Source organism: Apium graveolens, chromosome 7, assembly GCF_009905375.1.
Source record: "Apium graveolens cultivar Ventura chromosome 7, ASM990537v1, whole genome shotgun sequence".
Taxonomy (NCBI): Eukaryota; Viridiplantae; Streptophyta; class Magnoliopsida; order Apiales; family Apiaceae; genus Apium; species Apium graveolens.
Window position 1 is genome coordinate 205,645,671 of NC_133653.1, and position 26,280 is coordinate 205,671,950.

General features: G+C 35.5%; 4 protein-coding genes across 7 annotated transcripts; 2 read left to right on the plus strand and 2 right to left on the minus strand.

The window, feature by feature from the left end:
- The first annotated feature begins 3,034 nt into the window (after positions 1-3,034).
- On the plus strand, positions 3,035-7,537 carry LOC141671958 (putative disease resistance protein RGA1). The gene is made up of 3 exons (XM_074478426.1): positions 3,035-6,809; positions 6,892-6,978; positions 7,286-7,537. Exons 1-2 carry the CDS (start codon positions 3,292-3,294, stop codon positions 6,908-6,910), a joined length of 3,537 nt encoding a protein of 1,178 aa, XP_074334527.1. The 5' UTR covers positions 3,035-3,291; the 3' UTR covers positions 6,911-6,978; positions 7,286-7,537.
- A 284-nt stretch (positions 7,538-7,821) lies between these two features.
- LOC141674402 (putative disease resistance protein At3g14460) lies at positions 7,822-10,595 on the plus strand. The gene is made up of 4 exons (XM_074481110.1): positions 7,822-7,997; positions 8,282-8,435; positions 8,526-9,287; positions 9,348-10,595. Exons 1-4 carry the CDS (start codon positions 7,822-7,824, stop codon positions 10,593-10,595), a joined length of 2,340 nt encoding a protein of 779 aa, XP_074337211.1.
- Positions 9,044-18,892, minus strand: LOC141671957 (F-box protein At3g54460). 3 transcript variants are annotated; one of them, XR_012555314.1, is made up of 11 exons: positions 18,250-18,891; positions 15,433-18,033; positions 15,041-15,254; positions 14,708-14,953; positions 14,556-14,615; positions 14,345-14,475; positions 14,004-14,118; positions 12,312-12,459; positions 12,115-12,183; positions 10,473-10,758; positions 9,044-10,331 (listed from the first exon to the last, which is right to left on the minus strand). XR_012555314.1 is itself a non-coding variant. In XM_074478425.1 (9 exons), exons 1-9 carry the CDS (start codon positions 18,711-18,713, stop codon positions 12,161-12,163), a joined length of 3,978 nt encoding a protein of 1,325 aa, XP_074334526.1. In that variant the 5' UTR covers positions 18,714-18,892; the 3' UTR covers positions 11,952-12,160. The 3 variants fall into 3 exon arrangements, 2 of the variants coding, with proteins under 2 accessions (XP_074334526.1, XP_074334525.1); XM_074478425.1 differs by lacking the exons at positions 9,044-10,331; positions 10,473-10,758 and having other exon boundaries at positions 11,952-12,183; positions 14,345-14,451; positions 18,250-18,892; XM_074478424.1 differs by lacking the exons at positions 9,044-10,331; positions 10,473-10,758 and having other exon boundaries at positions 11,952-12,183; positions 18,250-18,890.
- Positions 18,893-19,275: 383 nt separating this feature from the next.
- On the minus strand, positions 19,276-26,163 carry LOC141673008 (uncharacterized). Of its 2 annotated transcripts, none has more exons than XM_074479739.1 (10): positions 26,013-26,163; positions 25,765-25,919; positions 23,728-24,015; positions 23,345-23,474; positions 22,130-22,237; positions 21,945-22,047; positions 21,744-21,869; positions 20,647-20,840; positions 19,801-19,926; positions 19,276-19,627 (listed from the first exon to the last, which is right to left on the minus strand). In XM_074479739.1, the coding sequence occupies exons 1-9, from the start codon at positions 26,063-26,065 to the stop codon at positions 19,836-19,838; spliced, it is 1,248 nt and encodes a 415-aa protein (XP_074335840.1). In that variant the 5' UTR covers positions 26,066-26,163; the 3' UTR covers positions 19,276-19,627; positions 19,801-19,835. The 2 variants fall into 2 exon arrangements, with proteins under 2 accessions (XP_074335840.1, XP_074335841.1); XM_074479740.1 differs by having other exon boundaries at positions 19,276-19,646.
- Between the last annotated feature and the right edge of the window lie 117 nt (positions 26,164-26,280).

Below are 26,280 nucleotides of genomic sequence, written 5' to 3' on the forward strand. Positions count from 1 at the left end.
CAGCACATTGGCAAAGAAAGTTGTTAATGGAGGGACTGATGCAGCAAATGTTGGTAAAGGATTTGTACTGCCTGCTAATTTCCTTGGGTCTAAACGTTATATGCAGCAGAATTTTCAAGATGCTCTTGCAGTTTGCCGAGTTGTTGGTCATCCGAATATTTTCCTTACTATGACCAGTAATTCTCAATGGACAGAGATAAAAGAAATGATGAATTTTTTACCTGGATGTTCAGCTAGTGATTCTCCGGATATAATAGCCCGTGTTTTCCATCTCAAACTTGAGCAGTTAATAGAAGATATAAAGACTAAATTTTTTTTTGGTAATTGCATAGGAGGTAAGAAAATGATTAGTAGATTTCTAATGTTCCTTTTCTACATTGAATTATTCCATAACATTAATTTTTTTCCTTCTAAATCTTTTTTTATGCAGTGATGTACGTTGTGGAGTTTCAGAAGCGTGGTCTCCCACATGTGCATATGTTAATATGGCTAGATGGTGATTCAAAGAGAAACCTCACTGCTAATGTAGATAAGTATGTGACAGCTGAAATTTCAGATCCCATTACTGATCCAGGATGCGGTAAGAAGCTTGATGATTCATGGTCCTTGTGGCCTGCAGAATACAAAATCACCTTGCATGAAGGATGGGAAGTGTACAAAACACTTAGTCAAGAAACCCAATTGAAGAGATGATTTAGACAACAATTAGTTGAAGTTAATACTCAAAAGTAAACGGGTTTTAAGAAATGCACATATGTCAAGAAACGAAACGGTTGAAACTGTAAACTGGTAAATAGTTTTTTTACGGTTCTCACATGACACACAAAGTCAAATTACAATTTGGGATCTAATTTTTTTTTTGATAATAATTGTTGCAATAATAATCATAACCTATGAAATAAAATTTATTAGAATATGATTAATTAATGATTGTACAACATTAATAAATTTGTAATTTAATATATTGATTAAAATTTATATAATGTAATCACTTTTTAAAAAAATTATATTAAGGATATATAATTTCAAATTATATACATACGCTAAATAACATAAATTTGATTCGAATGAAATCACTGTTGGAAATCTTATTCCAATTAAATTAAACCATATTTTTATTACACAAATTATATGTGGGAGTTCAATATTTTTTAAAGATTCGTTCTGCCTCAATACGTAATTTTATTACATCAAATAAATACATAAAAAATTATTCAATAAAAATATAATGGTTAGGGTATATATAAGGGGTATCTACAAAAATTGACATGACGGCCAACATTTTTTGAAAGGGAATAAAAAATTAATATCTAATAGTACAATGGCCTTTTTTTCTTTTTTAGGATGAATATGATGAAGTAATAATTGTACAACATTAATAGATTTGTAATTTAATATATTGATTAAAATTTATATAATTTAATCACTTTTAAATATTTTATGTTAAGGATATATAATTTGAAATTATATACATACGCTAAATAACATAAATTTGATTCTAATGAAATCACTGTTGGAAATCTTATTCCAATTAAATTTAGCCATGTTTTTATTACACAAATTATATGCGGGAGTTCAATGTTTTTTAAACATTCGTTCTGCCTCAATACGTAATTTTGTTATATCAAATAAGTACATAAAAAATTATTCAATAAAAATATAATGATTAGGGTATATATAAGGGGTATCTACAAAAATTGACATGACGGCCAACATTTTTTTAAAGGGAATAAAAAAATAATATCTAATCGTACAATAGATTTTTTTTTCTTTTTTATGATGCCAAAACGTAGCGGACACAAGTCACTAGTAATTATAATCAAGTTTCGTACCCATCATCTCACAACCTGGATTTTATTTTAAACCATGTCACAACCTGGATAGATAGAAGAATTAAACAATTAAAAAAATAGGAAATTGTTAAATAAGCTCCAAGTGATACTATTTAAACTCCTATAATACTTATATACCCATAACTTTACTCTTATATATATAATGACTAAAGCATTTGTAGCAGATGTTGAGGCTGGATTGATTCATAAGCTTGTTTCACTTGTAACTGAAGAAGTGGTCAAAGTTTGGAATCTTAATGCTGATCTGGAGACACTGCGTGAAAGGTTGGAAACTAAGAAGCTAACCATGCCTAGTGTCCGAAACTGGTTTAACAAACTAGAAGATGCCACTCATATTCCTAAGGCTAACTCCACCCATGAATCCAAATTTGAATTATCAAATTATCCAAATACAAATCATATTGATCCAAATATAAATTCAAATTCAAATTCAATCATCATTATTATATTTATATAATAATGATTTCAAGTCTATTCATGCTTCCTTTGACAAAAGAATTTAAACAGCCGGGAAATCTCGGACTTGAACCCTCTCAGTACTTGGTCGATTCTGGGGACATCGTTTCACTGTTTTTCTTTGTTTTTGTTCCTTAGTTCTAACTGCACTATTACTTTCAGTGATTTAATGTTTGACTGCATAGCAATGCTAAGGTATTAGCTGAATAGGAATGCACCGGTGTGAAATTCTGAAGAGATGATCTTTAAATCTCTGGTGTATGAACTAGTGCCTTCAATTCTGTTCTCTAGCCATAATTCAAGGTCACAAAGAAAGCCCTTAACAATGTTGCAGGTACCATGTTTGAGCCCAGTCTCATCCTTTTTCTGGGTATCACTGGTACATTTTTCGTACATACTTGCAAGTTGCATATAAAACATTTTTACTAAAGCGTAGTCTGCAGGCTGCAATGTAAGTTGTAAAAATTGTATAACCTATATAAGTATATCCGATGAAGTAGGCTTTGAGTATCATACTTCTTTCTATTAGTTATTGTCTTTTCAGAACAAGTATAAACAACCGGACTATTTTTTTGTTAGTACAGTTTAACTTTAGCTATGGATTTCAATTTTTTTAAGTGCAGTTTTGGATTTCAAATCTGGTATATTAGAAAAGATAATATTGTTAATTTGTATCACATCAATGATATTAAAATGCATTATGAATAGTATTCTGTATTCAACTACAAAAAGTAACAACACAATTTATTAATTTATACTAATAGGTTTCAGACCAAATCATTAATAAATTACTAGTGAAATTTCGCAGAGCATGTGGATTGTCCTTGCTTACAACTAATTTAAAGATTTGGATTTGTGATCATTACATCTCAAAGTCGACGAAGACTTCATCCATTAAGTTTAAACTACAATCATTGACACAAATAACTGCAAACAAATTTCATTTCCTCATCTGATCACCTGAATACATAGAAGCCTTAATATGGTTGATGCAGTTGCAACTGATCTCGCTGCTGGATTGATTCGCAAGCTTGTTTCACTTGCTACTCAGCAAGTAATTCAAGCTTGGAATCTTAATGAAGACCTGGAGACCCTGCGTGAAAGGTTGGAAACGATTGATGCTCTCTTGTCCGATGCTGATACCAAGAAACTAACCATGTCTACTGTTCAAAACTGGTTCAACAAACTTGAAGTTGTTGCTCATGTAGCTGATGTTTTTATAGATGAACTTGCATATGAAGTCACTCGAAGAAGAGTAGAGAACCGTCGTAAGGTACTGGACTTTTTTGTTCCTTCTAAAAACAATATTTTATATCGTTTCAAGGCGTCTCATAAGATCAAGTCTATTCATGCTTCTTTCAATAAAATTTTTAAATGGGCGGGAGATCTTGGACTTCAGCCCTTGGCGCATTTGTATTCAGTTGTGCCACAGAAAGAGATTCGCAACACACCGCCATTTGAAGACGAGTCTAAAATAGTTGGAAGAGTTAGTGATATGTCATATTTAGTCCACGCCCTGTGCAAAGATTGTGAAGAGAATTTATCAGTAATTGCTGTAGTAGGGATGGGAGGTCAAGGAAAAACCACTCTTGCTCGTATGCTTTACAATAGAGATGTTGTAATCGATATGTTTCCGAAGAGGATGTGGGTTACTGTATCCGATGATTTTGATTTCATGAATATTCTGAATGAAATGGTAGTATCACTCACTTCCACCAATTCTGTGTTGAAAAATGCAGATGGACTCATTAAAGATGTTCGAAAACAACTAAAGGGTCTAAAATTTTTACTGGTGCTAGATGATGTCTGGAATGATCAACAAGAGAAGTGGGATAATTTGATGAATTCTTTGCATGGAGTCGGTGCTGCAAAAGGAAGCAGGATTCTAATTACCACACGCAATCAGGAGGTCATTGATGCTGCGCAATGTTGTGATTTTCATCGAGTGGAAAAACTATCAGATGATGATAGTTGGTCGTTGTTCAAGCAAAGAGCATTTTCATATGGAGGAGTTTCAGAAACCGAGGAATTTGAGGCCCTTGGGAGGAAAATGGTGAAACGCTGTAGTGGCCTGCCTTTGGCTATAAAAACATTAGGTAGTTTATTGCACTCAAAGAGGTCCGAGAAAGATTGGCTGCTAATCCAAAATAGTGAAATATGGAAATCAAAAGGTATATTGGCTTCCTTGAGATTGTCTTATGATAATTTGCCCTGTTCCTCGTTGAAACGATGTTTTGCTTATTGTTGTATTTTCCCAAAGGATTGTAAGATATATAAAGATGAATTGGTGCATCAATGGATGTCATTAGGATTCATTTTGCCTCCCAAAAACAACAATGTGCTGATGGAAGACATAGGCAATGAATACTTCAACATTTTGTTGTGGAATTCCTTGTTGCAAGACGTGAATAGGGATGAATATGGTGACATCATCTTTTGCAAGATGCATGATATAGTGCATGATCTTGCATTGGAACTATCTAAACATCATTTCATTACTGTGAATGCGGATCATGAGCTGAATCATTCATCAAAGGCTATATATGTGAGGTTTAAACAACGGCTAACAGGTATGAAAACAAAGACTACAAAGAGAAGTTTTGAGAGAGTAAAAGTACTATATGCAGAGACTCATACGTTCCTTGACGTGCTACCTTACTTCAATCGCCTGACTACTTTGGTTCTGGAACTAAATAAAGATGGATCGCCAAGTTGTGAAGATGAGTTGCCATGTTCAATGAGCAACATCAAGTATCTTAAATATCTAGATATCTCGACTGTCACCAAGAGCTATAGATTGCCAAATTACATCATGACACTCTACAACTTGCAGACTTTGATACTTCCAGAATTAAATGAGATTCCGACATCGTTGTGCCACCTAATTAACTTGAGACATTTTGTTATTAGGTACAAATTTGCTTCACCAAAAGTCATGTTTACTGGGATAGAGAGCCTAATTTCTCTGCAAACAATTCCTCATTTTGTTGTCAATCGAGATCATAATTGCCACGTCGGACAATTAGAAGAGCTGAACAATCTTAGAGGAAAACTCAAACTCTATGGGCTTAGTGAAATAGAAAATATGGAAGAAGCAAGCAACGCAAAGCTTCATGAGAAACTTAACATTCAGCGTTTGTGGTTAGACTGGAACAACAATAGAGATGGAAGGGAAGACAATGTAGAATACAACGACGAGGATGTGATGGAAGGATTGAAACCTCACACAAATTTGAAAGAACTGGTAGTCAAATACTTTAAGGGGAAGAAGCTTGCATCATGGATTACAATGATGACCAACTTGGTGAGAATCGATTTGGGAGATTGCAACGAATGTGAAGGACTTCCACCATTGGGTCAACTTCCTAAACTGAGGGAGATAATGATAAGTAGGATGCATAATCTCAAGGTTATGGGGACTGATTTTTGTTGTGGTCTAAGTAGCTGTAGTATTGAGTTCAGTGAAAGCTTGGCAGCAAAAACAGTTACAACAATGTATCCATCATTGACCAAACTCCATTTGTGGGATTTGCCAAATTTAGAAGAATGGCTAGAACCAGTAATGAGTAGAGGTGATGAAGGCCAAGATACCACTCTAGCATTTCCTAAACTCGAGGAGATGACAATCGAGAAGTGTCCAAAGCTGACAAGGATCCCATATAGTAGTTTTCCATCCTTGAAGAAATTGGGAATCCAAGATTTGGACAGTAGCAGCCTGTTATTGGAAATAATGAGAAGAATTGTTAGTGCAAGCAAGTATCTACATCCGAGGGATATCAGTGACGAAGGAGAAGGCCTTTGTTCTTCCTCATCATCAAATGTGGAGGATAAAATTGTGCAGGTGTTGAGAAACAATTCTCTGTCTCTAACATCTTTGACAGTAAAAAACTGCAAGGGCTTGACATGTCTAACCCTTAATGTCCCTCTTGAGAAACTTGAAGTGTTTAATTGCCCTGATCTAACTATTATCATACTTTTAGAAGAATCAGGTGCTGCTCTAAAAGATCTTTCGATTGGGAAAAGTCTCTCGCTTTCAGAGTGGGTATTTGCCCAAAGTGTGAGTTCCACACTTGTAAGATTGACAATAGGTCCTTCCTTGGATGAACTGGATAATTTTTCATGGCAATTCTCATCTTCTCCAACTTCTGTAATTACTTTTCCAAATTTAACCTGGCTGTCGTTGTATGGGTGGGAAAATGCAAAGTCAATAGTGCCTACAAAACAAATTGATGATCGTCTCTCCTCAACCTTCCCTGCATTGAGTTATTTGTACATAACTGATTTCGGAGGACTTAAAGCTCTGCCGGATTCACTAGCTAAGCTTCCATCCCTCACATCTTTATCGATTTTTAATTGTGAAAATTTGGAGAGTTTGCCCTTGTTTGATGAATCACATAGCCTTCAACAGCTATCTGTGTTTCGCTGTCCAGTTTTGGCAGAGAGATGTTCAAAGGGAGGGCCTGAATGGTTCAAGATTCAACACATTCCAACAACATGGGGGTAAGCTAAATCTAGCAATCCCATCTCTCTGGTTTTATATCATTCATTTGATTCATATATTTGAATTTGTTTGTTGCATCAGGTTTAAACATAGTGATTGAAGATTTCACTCCCTTCCTTTCTACTTACTGATCAAAGACACCTGCATAGCAGCATAAGTACTAATAATGTAAGCCTTGTTTCTTCAATATTTACTATCATTCCACAATCATTTTGTTTACACAAAAATCCTGCAGAAACAGTGTACTTTGAAACAAAATTTCTACAGAAGTCACATAATTAATTGAGATTTTATTGCAAAACTAAAACTTTATACAAGAAAAGGTTATTCAGTAATAAAAATTACAATTTATTTTTGTATTAAGGGCTCATGTGTACAAGTACAGAGAGTTTGGAGACCAAGTAACCCTCTGAACTGGTGAACATTGTTCTTCAACCTATGCAGACAGACTGATATTTCTTCATTTATTCCACAGATGATGTGTTTAAACAAAAAAGTCGGCTATACTGCCTGACCGATCCACACACTATGTCTGCCCAGTTGTGCAGCCCTACCTAAGGCCATCGTGGGTTCTACTGATCATATATTCTTTGTGCTTTTGCGTAAGCATTGGCCTGCCTGAAACATGTAACTGAATTTGAGTTTGTAAAAACAGACAATATTGTGCAAGGTGCAACGAGATGCAACTTCTTGCATTGGCTGTTAATGGGCGGATTAGACAAAATTACACAAATTTGAAGTTGCTTTTATTTCAATTATTATGATTATTTTAAACCAGCACATTTCTTACATTTAAATCAACTAGTGCCTTCTGTTCTCTAGACTCCTTTGTGACGCGTACTGCGGGGGGGTTAAGCTTTCTTTCTCCCTACTCTTTTTTCTTCTCTACTCCGTTCTCTTTTTATATATTATTGTTCCTTTTTACTTAACATTCTTTTTATGTATTCATTACTGCTAATGGGATCATTTTAAAGAAATGGAGTCGATAGAGCTGATTAAATCAGTACACTCATGACTCATCCAAGTCATTTCCTACGATGCTTGCATCTTGCAACATCTCCCTTGCAGTCCCTCGCAGATCAATGCTGCTGTTGGAAGCCATCTTCACATTCTCAGATTGGCTCAGAACATTGCAATTCTGGTGATATTCTTCTGAAACTGAAGTGTGTCGCGGTCCATGCTACCAGGTGGTCTTTTAGGCACCTGACCTCCTCCGCAATTGTATCAATTTCATGATTAATTGTACACAAAACGGTGCCATTTTGACATCTAAAACCGACTTCTGGATATAGACAATGGTAGGTATTATATGCAAATTCCATTTTCACCTGAATTTATAGAAGAATCAACAAAGTAAAATAAATGTAATGGCTGATGCACTTGTTGCCGATCGATCTTGCTGCTGGACTGGTTCGAAAGCTTGTCTCACTAGCAACTCAAGAAGTGATTCAGGCTTGGAATCTTCATGAAGATCTTCCTTGAGGTTGTCCTATGATAATTTACCAAATTCATCCTTGAAACGATGTTTTGTATTTTGTTCTATATTGCCAAAGGGATCCAAATTTTTTAAAGATGAATTGATACATACATGGATGCCATTAGGATTCCTCTTGCCTCCTGCAGACGTAGGCAATGAATACTTTAACATTTTGTTGTGGAATTCTTTGTTACAAGATGTGTAAAGAGAATAATTCGGCAACATTATACATTGCAAGATGCATGATTTAGTACATGATCTTGCACTGGATCTCTCTAAACGCTACTCTATGATTGTGAATATGGATCATGAGTTGAACCATATGTTGAAGCCTATATATGGAAGGGTTAATGAAGAGATTTCAGGTGTAAAACTAAAGAACCTGAAAACAAACTTTGAGAGAGTACAAGTACTGTATGCAGGGACTCATATCCTCAACGATGTGTTACCATATTCTAATACCTTGACTACTTTGGTTCTGAAACAGAACTGCAAATTTGAGTTGCCAAGTTCTATGAGTAATATTATGTATCTTAAACTCCTGGATATCTCAACTTCTGACGTGAGATATAGACTACCAAATTTCATCACAAGACTCTACAACCTGCAGACACTAAGAGTTACGTTTTTAGAAGAGATCCCAAAAACATTTTGCAACTTAATTAACTTGAGGCATTTTGTTGTCAGGAATATATTCTTTTCAACGACAATTATGTTTACTGAGATAGAGAGGTTAACTTTTCTGCAAACGATGCCTCATTTTATTGTAAGTCGAGATCAAAATTGTCTCATTAGACAATTAGGAGAGTTATACAGTCTCAGAGGTAACCTTACACTTCATGGCCTTAGAGATGTGGAAAATATAGAAGAAGCACGTAAAGCAAAGCTTCATGAAAAGCCTAATATCCAGTGCTTACGGTTAGACTGGAGCAAGAATGGATATGAAATGGAGAGCCACAATCGATATGGAAGGGACAACATAGAATATAATGATGAGGATGTAATGGAAGGATTAAAATCTCACTCAAATTTGTAAGATCTGACGGTTGAACACTTTAAGGGGAGGAAGTTTACATCATGGATTACAATGATGACCAACTTGGTTAAACTCAAATTTGTAGACTGCGAAAACTGTGAAAAATTTCTACCTCTGGGACAACTTCCTAAACTGAGGGAGATGGGGATATTTAGAATGAATAGTATCAAGGTTATGGGGAGCAGTTTCCATGGGGATATATGTAGCAGTAATTATGAATTTAGTGGAAGAGGAGCAGCAAATAAAGTTACAACACTGTATCCATTATTGACAAAACTCACATTGTGGGGTTTGTGTAAGGTAGAGGAATGGCTAGAACCCGAAATCAGTACAAGCTGTGAAGACCGAAGTAATGTGCTTGCATTTCCTAAACTCGAGGTGTTGGAAATCTATGAGTGTCCAAAGTTGAAAGGGATCCCAGATAGTTGTTTTCCATCCTTAAAGCAGTTGAGAATCTGCAATCTTGATAGCAGCAACATTATACTAGAAACAATGAGAATCAATGCTAGGTCTCTCATGGATTTAGAATTGGTTCGTATTAGAGATGAAGGAGGAGGCTCTTGCTCTTCTTCTTCGTCAAATGCAGAGTTCATAATTGACCAGCTCTTGAAAAACAATTCTCAGTTTCTAACATCTTTGAAAGTATGCAACTGTGAGGGGTTGACATGTCTGAATCTTGGTGTTGCTCTTGAGAAATTAGAAGTGATAGATTGCTTTGATCTATCTAGTATAACATTTCTAGAACACTCGTGTGCTCTAAGTGATCTTACGATTGGGGGTTGCTCACATCTTACAGAGTGGTTATTTGATCTAAGTCTGAGTTCCATGCTTGTTAGATTGACATTAGGTCCTTTTTCGGAGGAATTAGATGAATTTCCATTGCCTTTTCCTTCCTCCTTTCCAAACCTAATCTCGCAAACACTGCATGGGTGGGAAAAGGTGAAGTCGATAGTGCCTCAAGGACATATAAATGATTGTCTCTCATCCACATTCCAAGCTTTAATTCTGCTGCAAATATATAGTTTCCAAGGAGTAAAAGCTCTGCCGGACTCGCTAGCAAAACTACCATCTCTGACTACTTTAACTATAAAATATTGTAAGAATTTGGAGAGTTTTCCCACGTTTGATGAATCGCGGAAACTCAGGTACCTGAGAATACTTATGTGTCCTCTTCTGGAAAGATACAGGAAGGAGGGTGATGGAGAATTGTTGAAGATTCAACACATATCTACTTGTATGCCCTTCAGATCAGGAAGCCGCATGCTAATTTGAACATCTCACTGTTTTTATCTTATTCAGCTCCATAAAATTAAAATTTTGTAACTGTGAATATAATAGTTTTGTTAGGATGTTTCCTTGTCGCTTCCATAATACTACCTCCATTTCACTGTACTTTGAATCAATTTTTCATTGCAGCAGCATCAATTAATGTTTCCTTGCAATAAAAAAATAGTTAGAGTATATAAAGATACATTGTCTGCATTTTAAAAATATAGAAATAATCAAAAGAAGTTAAATCAATGATTAAAGATAGTTATAAAGGGACCCCAAGCACCTCTAGAAGATGTTTCCTAAAAGATAGTGGGTTTCTGACAGACTGTATCAGACAAATTTGATTTGAAATGAAATAGTAAATGGTAATGTCACTCACCTCAGCCAATTACAAGTTGAAAAATGAAGATGGGCTTCTTCAGAAACAACCAAAGGAGTACCACATTTACCAATTTTGATAAATTCTTTTGCATGGTGTTTGGTGGTGCCAAAGGAAGAAGAATTCATTCATGGTTGTGCAATGTTTTCATTCTTATCGGAGGAAGATAGTTGGGCATTGTTCAAACATTTTCGTATGGAGGAGTTTCAGATACCAGAGGAACTTGTGGCCTTGGGAAGAAAATGGTGCAGATGATGAACTTAATCATCATATGTCCAAGGCTACATATGTGAGGTTCAAGGAAGAGCTTTCAACTATATTTAACATGAAAGACTATTAAGAAAAACTTTAAGAGAGTACAAGTACATGTGATCAATGCTAAAGAATCAAGTAAATAGCAGTGGCAGTTATTCTACTAGCTTTATTACCGCCTTTTTCCTTCTTTTTCTTTTCTTTTCTGCACATTGACATCTTCATCCACCATAACATTCACTACTCAACCTGCAACCTTTTTCTCCTTCTAATTTATACAAATGACATGAGGAGCATCTTTAAAATGCACTTCATTTTTTATGGAATTCATGTTTTCTTTTGCAACTACTGCAAATAATGTCACCTAATTAGTTCAAAATTTATTACTTCAGTCTAGAGAGTGGTGGCGCAGCTGACATAATATTACTACCATCAATATGTGATTTGTGCACAAGGGTGAAAATTCTGGTTGAATTTATAATACTTAATTGCGGTCAACACAACCACACTGACGCCATGATCTCTACGGAGTTGCAATGTACCCCGGAGGGTGAAATGTACAGAAATTTTATTCCGCCAGAAGGCAGTTTCAAGTGGAAACATTGGGTATTAAAAACAAGAGAAAAAACTCGGAAACTGTTATAAGTTAAATTGAAATTTATGTGACTTTTTCAGAAAATCTATGAGCTGCAAAAATGCATAAAACAAGCCAAACACAGCCTCCATCAAGACAATAATTTATAGCTTCATTATATGAAAATTTCCACTACATTTATTTAGTAATGCTAGGGCTTTCAGGCCAAAAACCCCTGCTCCTGCTTCAATAACAATTACCAGACGCAACTTCACAAATTCAGAGGAAAGAATTATAAACAAAGAGATAAGTACCTCTACTAATGAGAACTGTACAAATAGGGTAACAAAAAAATTCTGGTTATTGAGCAGACAGTTGCACCCCTGTAACAGCAAAGCCACGATTAAATACAATCCAAAAGTTTGCAGTTCAGCAAGGCTTCATAACTGGAGTATTGTATATACACACCGCTATAGGTTTGAGGATGGCTACCAAATTTCAAAATGTTTACCTTCAAGTCTAGGGACTGTCCGCACAAAACCTAGCTGCGTCAAATAGTTGCTCTCAGCAAAATCATGCAAACTCCGGCGTGCCCGACTGCTCTCCCGATCATGCTTTCCAGTTTCTTCCTTTAATAGCTTTCTGCATTCATCAGCATCCTGCAAAAAATTGGAGGGTATTACAGGAACCAACAATTGGAGCAGAACAACAAACAGGAAAAAGTAGGGCACAAGAACTGAAATTTCTTATTAAACCAAAATATTGTCAAGTCACGAATGACAAATGCCAAGTTAAGCAGACCTAATGATAGCTCTATATAATACTTACGCCACTTAATGCAGAATCCATAGATTAATGTATTTACAAATTTAATACTTTACATGTTATTCTAGTAATAAATGAATTTGCAGTCTTGCACTAATAGAGAAAATGATTGTCCACGACTCCCAGTGTCACACCATCTGTTGAGTAGGTTGTATTCAACTTCGCGGAGATAATACATACTCCTACCAAATTTTCCTTGATATTTAATTTTGCAGCGTAAAATACAAACTATTCAATATAAGCCACAGCTCCTGGAAAAATATGAATACATAATTGAATGTTTTTCATTTTTCAGAACTAACATATACAGTACTGGAACATTAAATTAAGAGCTGAAGTGCCATAAACCCATTATAATCTACTTTATGAACTTGAGCGAGTCCCAAAACATGATGCTACAGATTCAATATTTTATCAACCGACTATTTCCATCATACAAATTTTAAGACCTAGTTTCGATGGAGTAAAACACACAAAATCAGGATATATTATTGATGAATGATTACACATAAAAGGCAAGCAGCGATAGCAAACCTCATCTACGGCCTACTCACAACAGATGAAAATTTAGGGTAGATTAAAGTAACAAACTTCTACATTTTTTATGCTAGGTAATCTGCCACCTGAATAACCAATCACACGATTTTCCAGATACCATTTACTACGAAACTGCATTATTTTTATGACTTCGATCAAATTAGAGCTTATTAGTAATATATAATTTCATACAAGGAGTTGAGAATATTGCTATTACTAACAATAAATATCTGTTACCAAACCATCTCATATGTCTTTTACCTTAAGCCAAAATATTAAATATTATAATTAGAATTGATATCAATTTATATCAGCTTTGTGAACTACAGATTTCTTGGGCTCTGGAATTAGTCCTGTTGTGAGCAGGCATCAGCAGAGATAGCAAAACATGAGAGATTAAAACCAAAATAGGAACTTCTCATACAATCCATGTAGTTAATTACTACTCTCCTCGTGTCACACACATAAAAATAAATGCCACTTTAGATAAAGCATTTTTCTCTAACAAAAAGCTATGGAAACTTTGAATTCACGATATATATTAATCTAAAATGAGAAGATTCCAATTCCCCAAGGAACTTGTACTTCTATTGCTACCATCATCATTTTAAAAAAAGAATGATCCCATTAGCTAAAACCCATACAGATAGACAGCATCAACATAATAAAAAAGGCTATTATCTTCTGCAGCAAAAACATATATCCAAAATGTTAATAGACCTGGCTACTGAAGCTAGTAAAGACATCTCAAGTAGTTGTATACTGAATATACCTCATCTAGAGATGAGGAGGATCTTAAGTGAATAAAATGACAATTTAAACATGTTATAAAGTAAACTACCTGTAAAAAATTTAACATTTGCTCCTCAATTGTACCATTCATAGCCAGCGTTTCAACTTGAATAGGACGTGTAGCACCCATCCTGTGAGCACGACTTATCACTTGCTCCTCCATGCTGACAATGTTTGATTAAATTTTTTTATATTAAGGCAGTTAAAATATGAGCTTGAAAGTAGAAATACAATTCAGTCTTTCCCTCTACTCAAATGGAATTTATAAGCAAGAACGGCACAAATATAGCAGAGAAAAAAAATCCTGTACAGATATATTACATACAGGTAGTTCCACAAATCTGAAAATCTAATATTTTTTAATCAGCAAATTCTGTATTGATCTATTACCTCCTATCCCAGATTGGTTCCATCAGAAATACATGTGTTACAAAGCTCAAATCAAGACCTAAGGCTGCACTTCCATCCATCAGTAATGCTATGCATTTTGGGTCATGCTGGAAGGTCGTCAAGGATTTCATCTAAATGATTTAAGAATGATTATTTTTTACACTTATATAGAATGGTAATTTCAAAAGAACTGAAATACTCAAAGTTTTACCTTGTTGCTCGCATGCATTGGACTATACATGCTGGCAAATTTGATCCCTGCAATCCTGAGCTGGAAAAAGAAAAACCAGACTTCAATAATTTATCATTTCATATACAAGAAGAAATTTTCCTGTGTAGTATCCACAGTTACTTGAGTATTACCTGCAGTTCAATTACATGTATATGCTCAAGAAATTGAGAAAATATAATAATCTTTTCAGAAGGTGCTCCACTAGACTCATTGCACGACTCAGAACTAGAGTTAGTTTCGGTGACTTCCTTCAGATCAACAACCCCGTTATTTGAGTAGCTAATGTTTTTGTTACTTTCAAGCAGTTCTTTCAACCGATACACGAGATAATTTACTTTGCTGCTAGAAGTTGATTGCCAATCAGGATGCCAGTCATCCTACAAAAAGAACATTATGAAATATAATACAGAAAATTACAGGAAACTAAAAAGGCAGTTTAAGATATACTAGTAAACAAGTCGTACCTGTTTATACGATGGCTGCAACTCAATCAGATCTTTCGGAACAGGCCACTTCGGGTTAGGATTTTCCGGACGGGTTAATATTTCAGGACTTTGCATCTCATAAAAGTTGTTACATCCAGGATATGTACACCTCTCACTGCTCAAAGCTACACAATCGAGGCACAGGAGATGCCAGCACGGTGTAATAACAGGTAACCGGCACCACTCTTTGCACCTGAAGAAGTTAAAACAAATCGGATTACATATTGACAGAATATCATAATCAGAAGAGTTAAATGCAGTTCACATCTTGTAATAGGTCACATACAGAAATTCAACTGCAGAAAAGGTAAGGGATGTAAACTGCATTTGACTCTAACTAAAATGCACATGGTACTTCATGCTCATCTTACCGCATGCAGTTTCCGCCATGCAGAATATTATATCTGATAAAAGCATATTCCTCTGAAGAAGGATCCATTCCATTTTCAACTAACAGATCCATAGTTTCTTGAATGTCTTCCCCAGCATCAACTACTTTTATATGACCAGCAACACAGCAAGATAATCTGACATTTCTAATAAGGGTACTTCGAAACTTCCACTGCTTTGGGTTCAGTAAACTCTCAACATGAGAAGGATCATTCCAATCAGCCATTAATATGTTGCGCCTCACTGTAACCACAAGTTCATTGTAACTCCTCGCATGTTCTTCAGTAAAGTCCACAAATGTCACTTTCTTAATGCAAGGAGGAATTGCTTTTAAATCTGCTTTTCTTGCACTTATCATACATCTTTGAAGCATGTGCAGTAAACGTAATCTACCTTCTTCCATTCCCGCCTCAAAGGGCTTGAGAATGCCATTTTCCCATAACTTCGGATTCTGTCCATACACTTCTTCACGAAGGAACTTAAGCATAGGTTGAAGATTGGACAATTGACTGTTTGGAGTGTTGGGTGTTGGTGTTCCTGTTAACAACCAACGACTTGTAGCTGTCAAGGAAACAGACATTTGCAGCTTGTTAGTCAAGTTAAGACTCGAGCCAAGGGTGTGACCTTCGTCAAATATAACCCTGAGCCAGTGGACTTGCATCAAAACACTTCTCTTACGAGGATTCCACTCAACACTCAGACGATTGAATGTAGTCAGTACAACATCATAGTCCCAGGCCAGGTTGTGGGCACAAGGCTTTTTGTGGTCAGTCCAGATATAAACACGCAATTGACCAGGTCTGACATGCTTCTGGATTTGAGTATTCCAGTGATCAACTAGATTTAAAGGAACAACAATAAGAGTTGCCTTTGACAAATACAACCTTATCGAGTCCCATGGCTCGCATAGAGCAACTCTCAGGGCAGCTACATCTAAATCCATGTTTGAAATATTTCTTGGGTAGTACCACTTTGTAGTCCCCTCTTTTTCCCTCTTTTCAAGACCAAATGCTCTAAACACTCTGTGAAACTGATGTTTATTTCCCCTATGTGCTGCTTGAGGTTGCATGACTGGCTGCAGCAGTCCTACTGTTTCCATTTGCAAAAGTTTGTTAGGTGAGAGCTTCGCCAACCAAGTTAATGCCTTTTTGGTTGCTGAATTTATCAGTGCAGAGTGCTCCCTAAGCACCGTGATGAAGAATGAGATATTTTTCTCTTCCTCGCCAGATTTTCCTCTTGTATGAAATCCAGGTAAATATGTTATTTTTTCGTGAGAATCCCAAGGTTCTTCTGGAGCACTGCAATTCTGGTGAAAGGTGTCGGGGTTCATGCTACAAAACCATGCTGTCGTACTTTTAGCAGCATCTGATTCTGCGATCTTCCTCCACTTCCCGCACGCATCGCACTGAATCCAAGTATCATTAATTTCAGATTTAGTGATCTTATTATGCCTCTTTCTGCTGTTTGATGATACAGCTGAAGAGCTATCCTTCTCTAAGAAGCTGTAAAATGGTCCATTGGATGGACGCCTTCTCTTCCGTGAGCTTCTTCTAGCAGTGCCTGTCGAAGAATCAGATTCTTCTTCGAATGCATCCAAAAGATTTTTCTTCGATTTACTCTGGTAACTGGTGCAAGGGGCCGTGCATGCTGTAGGGGTAAAAAATGCAGCTTGAGGTAATCCAGCCTCCTTGTGAGGGTACGACTTAGCAGACCCTGCAATAGCCTTGGCAGAACCCATGACTCTGGTTCTCTTTGCTGAGTATAATAGGTTCTCCTGCGAATCATCGAGATTAAATTGGCCTCTGCGCGGTGTCTGACCAACAACTCTTGTAGTTGGCAAAGCTTGACCAGTTAAATTTTCAGCACTGATCTCGTAATAGCCACATCCCTGCTTACCATTATGTGTACACCATATGACCTCTGCGCCATCAGGGGGTAGTGCCAGTGTTCCTTGTGCCTTCAAAATAAGAGAAAGGGCAGTTATGGTCTTACCTAATCCAGGTTCATCACAAAACATTCCACCGCGAAAATCTCTAACTCCAGGTTTTCTGTAAGTAACGATTTCACCAGACACCATATTTACGTAAAAAGCAAATCCATCCTCAGTTACCAAATCTAAATACAGAGGGTGAGGTAACACTTTGGAGTCCTTCTCACGCTGCATCATCCACTCAATTGCTGCATGTTGATGAGGGAAAAGTTTAAGTTTCATGCATGGCATAACTGAAGCTGCCAAGGACCTTAAATGGCGACAAGTAGCAGAAACTCTGAGAAGCTCAATAGGTTCCAACGTAGCAAATATATTGATCAAAACATCATCCGACACATCCCATATACCAGATTCAGAAGTACCATCTTCTGGATATACTCTTGAAAGGTCGCTATCTCCTTTCATGGAAACACTAGGTAAGCTCATAAATATGTCATGAAGTTCAAAAAGATTTTTCTTAGAAGTCCCTGGGGCAGCACATTGTAGCTTACAACCAAGCACATGACAGTCCGAAACAGTCCAGATGCCATCACTAAATTTATTATCTGTATTGCCACGATCCAGAAACAATCTTCTAGCCTCCCAATCACAGCTAAAAAAAAAGAAAAAAAAATTCTTTAATTATTATATGATAAGATCAATATAAACACTACTAACAGAATACGAAGCTCAGGTCTTTTATCGTGAATCACAATAACAAAACAATAACTACATATACTTAAAACAGGTTACTCTACTAATATCAGCTCAAATAACATTGTAATTCGCAATGCAGCATTAATACAACAAAAACCGATCACCAACACACCTCAAATGTCGAAAAAGGGCAGCAGCAATAGGCGCAGCCCGCGGAAACTGCCACCCATTCCACACCTGAACAGGCAAATAAACATCAACCAACACCACAACCCTCCCACCCTTCCCATCCAGCTCATCAACCTCCACAACTCTCGAAAAAATACTCAAACACTTTCGACTCAGCAACGTGTAAAGCTGATCAACGACACTAATACTCCCATTAACTAACCCTATCCCACTCCGCTTCTTCCTCAACGACGCCGCATTGCTCCCTTCTCCCACCGCATCTTCTCCAACCTCTCCGCTTATCGGATACAATACGGTGCCGTTTTCGCAAACAAACCCGGTCTCGGAGCCTTCCGCGAAGATCTCACATGATTTTGAAACCAAATTAGGTGCAATTGGTGAATTTGTTTGGAGAATTGTGTAAATATAGCCACATAATTTATGATTTGGGATTGAATTATCATCCATGTAATTAAATTAGGAGGTGAATTTGTGAATTAGGGTTTGGTGAATTGGGGGTTTTTTGAAGAAGTGTGTGGAAAACACATAGTAAAATAGAATGGAAGATACAGAAGTTGTAATTGTAACTGATTCTAATTAGAGATGAATATATGAATATGATGATGGTTTGTTGTTGAAACGACGGCGTTTGATACAGGAGTAGTAAAACTGTGTGTGATTTTATTTTATGATGTTTGTTTATATAGCTAATAGCTTCGGTTTTAACCTATTTTTAATCTCGTCCAATGATTTTGGGCTTTAAAAATTATTTTTATAAATATTAAATTTTTATAATTGGGCCTATATGGAATATTGTTTTACGTATTTGTACCGGATTTTGCCTCGTCAAATTCGTTGACTTATTAAATAAATTCGTTGACATATTTTATTATTTATTATTTTTTAATCTAACTGTTATTTTATTTTGTGAAGGAAACGATATACGCTTTAATATTAACAAATATATGCATAAATAAGATTTCATATTTAATCAAATCCATTTATTGAAAAAAAAAGAATCCATGCTATATAAAGTGGGTAAAAATTCATATTTAATAAAATATAAAGTAATGTAGAATAGCAATTCAAAAACAAAAACATCATATTGCTGATTCATACCACGGTAGGAAACAGTTACTGATAAACCAAATTATAAACAAAATACACTTCGATTGTACTTCAGAACCTAGAAACAAATCAAATTAGACACTGGACATGCTAATTTACACACAGTCATCATTAGGACCGCGCCGTTATTACTCGTGTACTTCCTCTTGCTTTCGCCCAGCACAAAGTTTTCCATCATGCTTTCAGAAACCACGATGACTCTATTAAAACAAAGGTTTTCCATTAATACGCTCCTCTACCTTCAGCATCATGTCCTGCCACATGCCAAACAGTCTGGAATTTTTTAGCCATCACTATTCGGACATTGTTTCACTAAATAATGATATTTGCAATAAAAAAAACATAAACTGTATATCCCCGATCCTAAACTAGTCATTCTAGCATGGCATCAACAGTTTATGACGCTTAAGTTGTATGACCGTCTTACCAAAGATATAGATAGCTAGATTGATGGTCTAAATTTTAAGATGTAGGTCTCTGCTGTATCACCAAATCATCAGCAGAGTAATAATCAGCAATGAGCCTGTACATGTATGATGGATTGTGTCCTCCCCTGCAACAAGTTTAAGATTGGTTTTAAAGCACAACTTGAGTGTCATAAACTAAAACATGATGCTACAGATTCAATATTCTCTACATTCAATATTTTATCAAACTGGCTATTTCCATCATACTAATTTTAAGACCGAGTTTCCATTGAGTAAAACATACAAAATCAGGAAGATATAATTTATATATAATATAAATGACTAAACTAAGATAAAACGCAATTAGCAATAGCAATCCTCATCTACATTCAAGCAGATGAAAATTTAGGGTAGATTACAGTAACAAACTTTTACGGTTTCGATGATAGGTAATCTGCCACCTATATCACCACCAATCACAAGATTTTCCAGAGACTATTTACTCAGAAACTGCGTATTTTTTCTTACTTCAATCACAAATATTCACAATAGAGCTTATAAAGTACTATAGAAGATCATACTACTGCGAGACGCGAGTTAAGAATATTGCTAATATTAATTATGGATATATGTTATTAAAAAATCTCATATGTCTATAACCTCAATGCAGAATATTAAATATTATAATAGATATCATTTTATGTCAGCTTCGTGAATTTCAGATTTCTTGTGCTCTGAAATCAGTGCTGTTGTAACTGTGAGAGGCATCCGCAGAGATAGCAAAACATGAGAGATTAAAACTAAAAACAGGAACAACTTCTAATACAATCCATGTAAACAATTACTACTACATTTTATGAACTTACGTGTCGGTAATAAATAAACTGACAAGCTTTGGAGGGACATAATCAAATGCAGGATTCACAACATGAAGAAGAGGAGAACCGGAGCCAGTCCCAAAATCCATGCAATCTGAGAATTCTCCAAAATCTAGTAGCTCGGCTGGGGACTTCAGCTCATTCAGTAAGACTTCTGGATTGTGAGGATACAGGGGGCACAACTGAGTTACATGTAACATGAAACAACACTTAGACAATATAGTTAAATTTTTCTAAACTGTCCATTTGAGAAACAGATAGCCAGGAATGTAGACTATTTTTTTAAATACTTTGTCTATGTGACATACAAATATACAATCTTATTTTACACATTGCAGACCACAATTTTATTCAACAGAATGTTAATCATGGATTTGTTGGTTCTAACTGATTTTACACATCAAACTGTAGAATTCTCTTCTGGCGTAAAAAAATGATAATATTTGTTAATTTTTTCTCACAAATCAGATGGAAGAGGACCGGGAACAAAACAAGAACTAGCAGGAATCTGTAAATCTCTATAATAAACTTGAAATTCCAATTGTCTTTCCTACATCTCTCTCTTCCTGAAAGAAATGTAGGAAGCAACATCTTGAATAGACTTGGAACCTACAATATTAAAACCGTGACCTGAGAGTTTTCCAACCATAGGCCAAATATTATAAATAATTGACTACAATAGAATGCATCACATCTTGAATTTATAATAAATTCAGTATAATATTAAAATTGAAAAGTGGAGGGATCATTATTTGCTTTTATGTGAAATTAAAGGAATAATACTTTGTAAAATCTGTTTTGATTATAGATTATTTTTAGAAGATTCATCTTGTGGCTGATATAACAAAAGTCCACCTTGATTGCAGTGACTATTATTTAATTCCAATATGTATTGCATCACATTTGGGCAGGCTTCTGTCTCTTACTCTACCATGTTATTGTAATTTAACAATGTAAAAGAAAAAAAATTAATTAAGAAGGAATCTCTCTCGGGTTATTGGTAACAACTAACAAGGGATAGCTAGGATGAAACTATATTACTGTTAAAGTTTGATTTAAAATAGTACTGTTACAAATAGAAATACCTTGTGAATGCCAGCAAGAACCACAAAGGGAACAGCATGTCTTTGAGCAGCAAGTGCAACCATATTCAACCCAACAGGTGCTATAACACTACCATTCGCCATGACAGCATGAGCTCCCACAATGACCTTTAAAAAAATTGGTATTTAAAATTAAGATATAACAGCATAGGATAAAACAAATGCTTAAAGTATTCTACAGACCATATTCACTCTGGAAATCATAGCAAACACCGCAGAATCAGTAATTACTGTGGTCTGTAATCCTCTAGCAACCAACTCCTTGGCAAGAACATGCCCCTGATATCTAAAAATATGACAAATTACAAGGGTAAGAAAGTCTGTCCAGTCACCAGTGCAATGAGAGTAAGGGACATGGTTCAACAAACCTTGGAGCACCCTCTGCCACAAACACTCGGAACGATCTCTTTTTTTCTTTTGCAGCACAAAGAAATTCAATTACTGTTCTTGAACTGCCTAATGTCAGTATTACCTCACTGAAACATTAAAAATCAAATATGTTAGTAAATAAAGTGAAAAGGACTTCTGTACCAGTGCAGATACTTGGCCATAATAGTGATTGCAACCGCAACACGATAAATACATCACTGAGATGATTTGAATTTAAAGAGTAGAAAGAGCTGGGCACTTTTGATACAAGTAAAATTAGAAAAAGATTTCAACAAACTACAGTTTCAGAATTCGTGCCCTAGGTTCTACTAACTAATAAAAACCACTAAGAAAATTTCACTGTCCGACTGTATGTTGAAACTATACACATGTCATGGTAAACTGCAATCTAATATGTTGACAATTATATGTCCTATAATTGTTTTATTGAAGGTTGGCATACTAGGTGGTTCCCCAGGTCTCTAATCATCTCAGTAACCAACCCATGTAACTATTATAGATATCTAAATGTACCTTGGATGTACAATTTATAACAGGATATTGCTCTCTAGAACACTAATTGCTTGCAAAGTAAGGATACTTGTTTGATTATTAATTCATTTCCTTTCCCATCAGGCTACCAGTAAAGATGGGACTAGATCAGTAGTGCGGATAACTTAGTGATCGAATATTTCTGAAAAAAGTTAAGGTCCATTACAACACAAAAGTTTCAGCATAAAAAATTCTTGGAAGTGGGAAGCGTCTAATGAGCCTTATGGCCCTTGTCTTCACTTTTGTCAAGCTTCCAGAGAGAGCTAACATAATTGTCTATCACTACATGCTATCAAGTTATTTAAAATAGAACTATAGAAGATATAGTACAGCTCAAGTAAATAAAATCAACTTCCAAAATATATTTCATAAAGCAAAGGCATCAAGTGGAAGGTGTATCTAAACCAGATTGTGGTAGGGTACACAAATATAGATTAAAAATGAAACCCTTAAAGGTCGGAAAGAGATGGAAATACAATTAACAGCTTACAACTATACAAAGTAGTGTACCCACTAAAAACAACACATGAAACATCGGGTATCAGCACCACTTAGCTATGGAATTCAATATAAATTATGTGCACACACGCTACTCAGTATGATATAAATAATGCCATGTGCATAATTGACACCAAATTGATGCAAGGTTCAAGGAAAGGTACTTTTGGTGAATATGCTCCACGGCTTGCTCAGCAATTTGCTCATGGCAGGTAGTGATATCTTGAATGAGCTCATTTACAGTCTCGATAATATTGTGCTTTAGCTTCCGGCTCCTTGAATTCTTATCGGTAGCTGTAAACATATAGAATTGAACTATCGGTCCAAAGACTTCCAATGAAACCAAATTTATATATATGTAGATAACAGTAGATAACAGCTATAACATTACAAGCCAGTGCCATCTACATGTTTGATGCCTAACAATGAAAAAACTATTCATTAAATAATTATGACAAGTAATAGGTGATTAAAATACTTCCGAACACCCCTTACATAAATATATTATATTAACTGAGAGAAGGCCCAAATCAAAGGAAAGGCTTACACTTGCTTTTTCCTTCAGAATCACCACCAGAGGAATAAGTGTGGGGAACGGCAGCAGAATGAGGGACATCCTCAAGAAGTGTCTGCAAGGAAGGTGGCCTTAGTGTGCTTCTTGAAGCAGCGGCGACAGCAGCAGCAGACAGAACTGGGTGATCGTCTCGCTCAAGATCATCTTCTTCATCACTTGCAGCTGATACACTCAGACCACCAATAGAAGCAGTCGTAAGAGAAAGATCTTCCTCTCGTATTATATGCAGAACGCGCCTGACAACATTCCCAACTGCAAGTTCTGCTTTGCAAGTGGAGCGAGATTAGTAGACCAACAAATATTACAAAATAAGAGAAAGGCAGCTACTAGATTACAAAACACAAATTAATAAAAAAGTAGAAAGTACCAATAAACTTAACCAGCTGTTCTTTTTCAGCAAAAAAAACAGCTGGTCTCCAGATTCTTTTAAAGATATACAAAAATTCACATAATATCTTAAGATGGTATTTCTTCATTCAGATTTTGTCAAACAGAATCACTTAGCTCTTTAATGACGGTTCCATATAATTTACTCTCTTTCCTACAAAGCCTTAGCATATATCATGTTTATACATTAACAAGCCCCCTCGCTTGAAAGGCCAAACTGAGATTGGAGAGTTGGTAAGTAGGAACCCAATTTAGGGCAATAATCAGCCTTTTCAGTGTCAAAATCAGATGTACTTGAGAATATTGGAGTTTCAAGGATTTGAGGTCAATAGTTAAAATATTGAGCTCTAATGCCATGTCCTTAGCAGCTCATCAAAACCCTTAATGTGTTAGGACTTAATATGTATATAATTCTTATATGTTAATGCACCACACAGAGAATTTGTAGGAAGTAATGGATAACACAAAAAGGACTCTCGGAATCTATATGCAATAAATCTAAGATGCATGGGAGTTCCCTCATAATTGATATATCTATTCTATTCACAAATGATCGTACTTTATGAATCATATTAATATTTAACCATCACTATTTACTAGTTTAAACTCCATTATATTGTAGCAGCTACAAATAAATAAACTCTTAAATCTGTAATGATACTATATATAACCACAAAAATCAACCACTTAAATTATTAGGAACATAACTACTCGATAATGATTAAGTCCTTAACAGTGCTTCAGTTCTCTCTTATGGACTATTTGCGAAGATCTCTAATTATAACAATTGAAGAACTTAATGTAGTTCTTACTGTTTTTGTTTTTAAAGTAGCCACTTGCGTAGCATTTCACGCTTACTTTTCATGCTCCAGCAACAAGTATGTTCTAAACAACCCAGTCTGTATTGTTTGAAGTACCCAGAAATAGAGATTATGTTCAATTAGGGTAACTTGTTGACCGTTGGCATTGCTGCCTTAACCAATTTTTTATCAATGGACCACAAAAGAATAAAATTATAAATTTAAATTTAGATATATCCTTAATAATAATTTAAATCAACTTATATAATTCAGTAACATCCCTACTCATGTCCATCATCATACACTAAGTGCACAATTATGTGACTGGATACCCACAAATTACATGATTGTTTTTTCATCAACATGAATTATGTTTTGTGTATAGCTCTACTTCCAATGATTCATACACACCTTAAAAAACATTAGAGCACACAAGTACAATGCTCACCAAACACTTTGATAATAAAATATATCTTTATAACAATATTAACAATACCAATGTTAATATTAATCAAGATAAAATGTTCAATTAATGAAAAAGAGTACAGTTCATCAATGTGAAAAATGTTAATTACTTTCTTTATTTTCAAAATACTTGGTGAACACTACTTACACTTGTCCGTATATTTTTTGTTGTTCTTAGTGAATTCTCCATGTTTACAAGCTAACAAAGTACAGAACTTAATTAAACACAATCCTAATAAGCTAATACTATCTCTAAACCTCTAAATTCGACAATAATCCAAATTAATATTCCGCACTTGCATTGTACGCAACAAAAAAAAAACCCGTAAAACACAGTATAACAAGAAAATATTCATACCGACAGGATTGGCAGCAATGAGTTGCTCCCCAACGGCTTTAATAGCCTGAATATAACCCCCAGCCTGATTAGTATGCGGAACTCGCTGCTGCGAAATCACTGACCTCAACAATTCTGCCGTCTGCTTCGCTGTCGTCTTCGACCCCTCAATCTTCCTGCCAAACAATCACCACAAAAAACACACTAAATAACTTAAAATTAAAAAAAAAAACAAAACAAAAACACACAAACATAATAACAAAACTCACCGCTTTCGAAGCTTGACCACAAAATCATTAACTTGTGCTTGCACATCCGGCATGTTTACACACAAACACCTTGTATGTATGTATCTGTTTAGCAATTCTTGGTGCTTCACAAATTTCAAGAACCCTTTCTTTTTAGTTTCCAATTTGTGGGTTTTATTTAATTTATTTACTCACTTGGGCTTGCCGAAATAAAGCCCATTAAGTACATGACGCAAAAAAGCCCAAGACTTGGCTATTCTTGTAATCTAATTTTCTTGTACAAAATTAA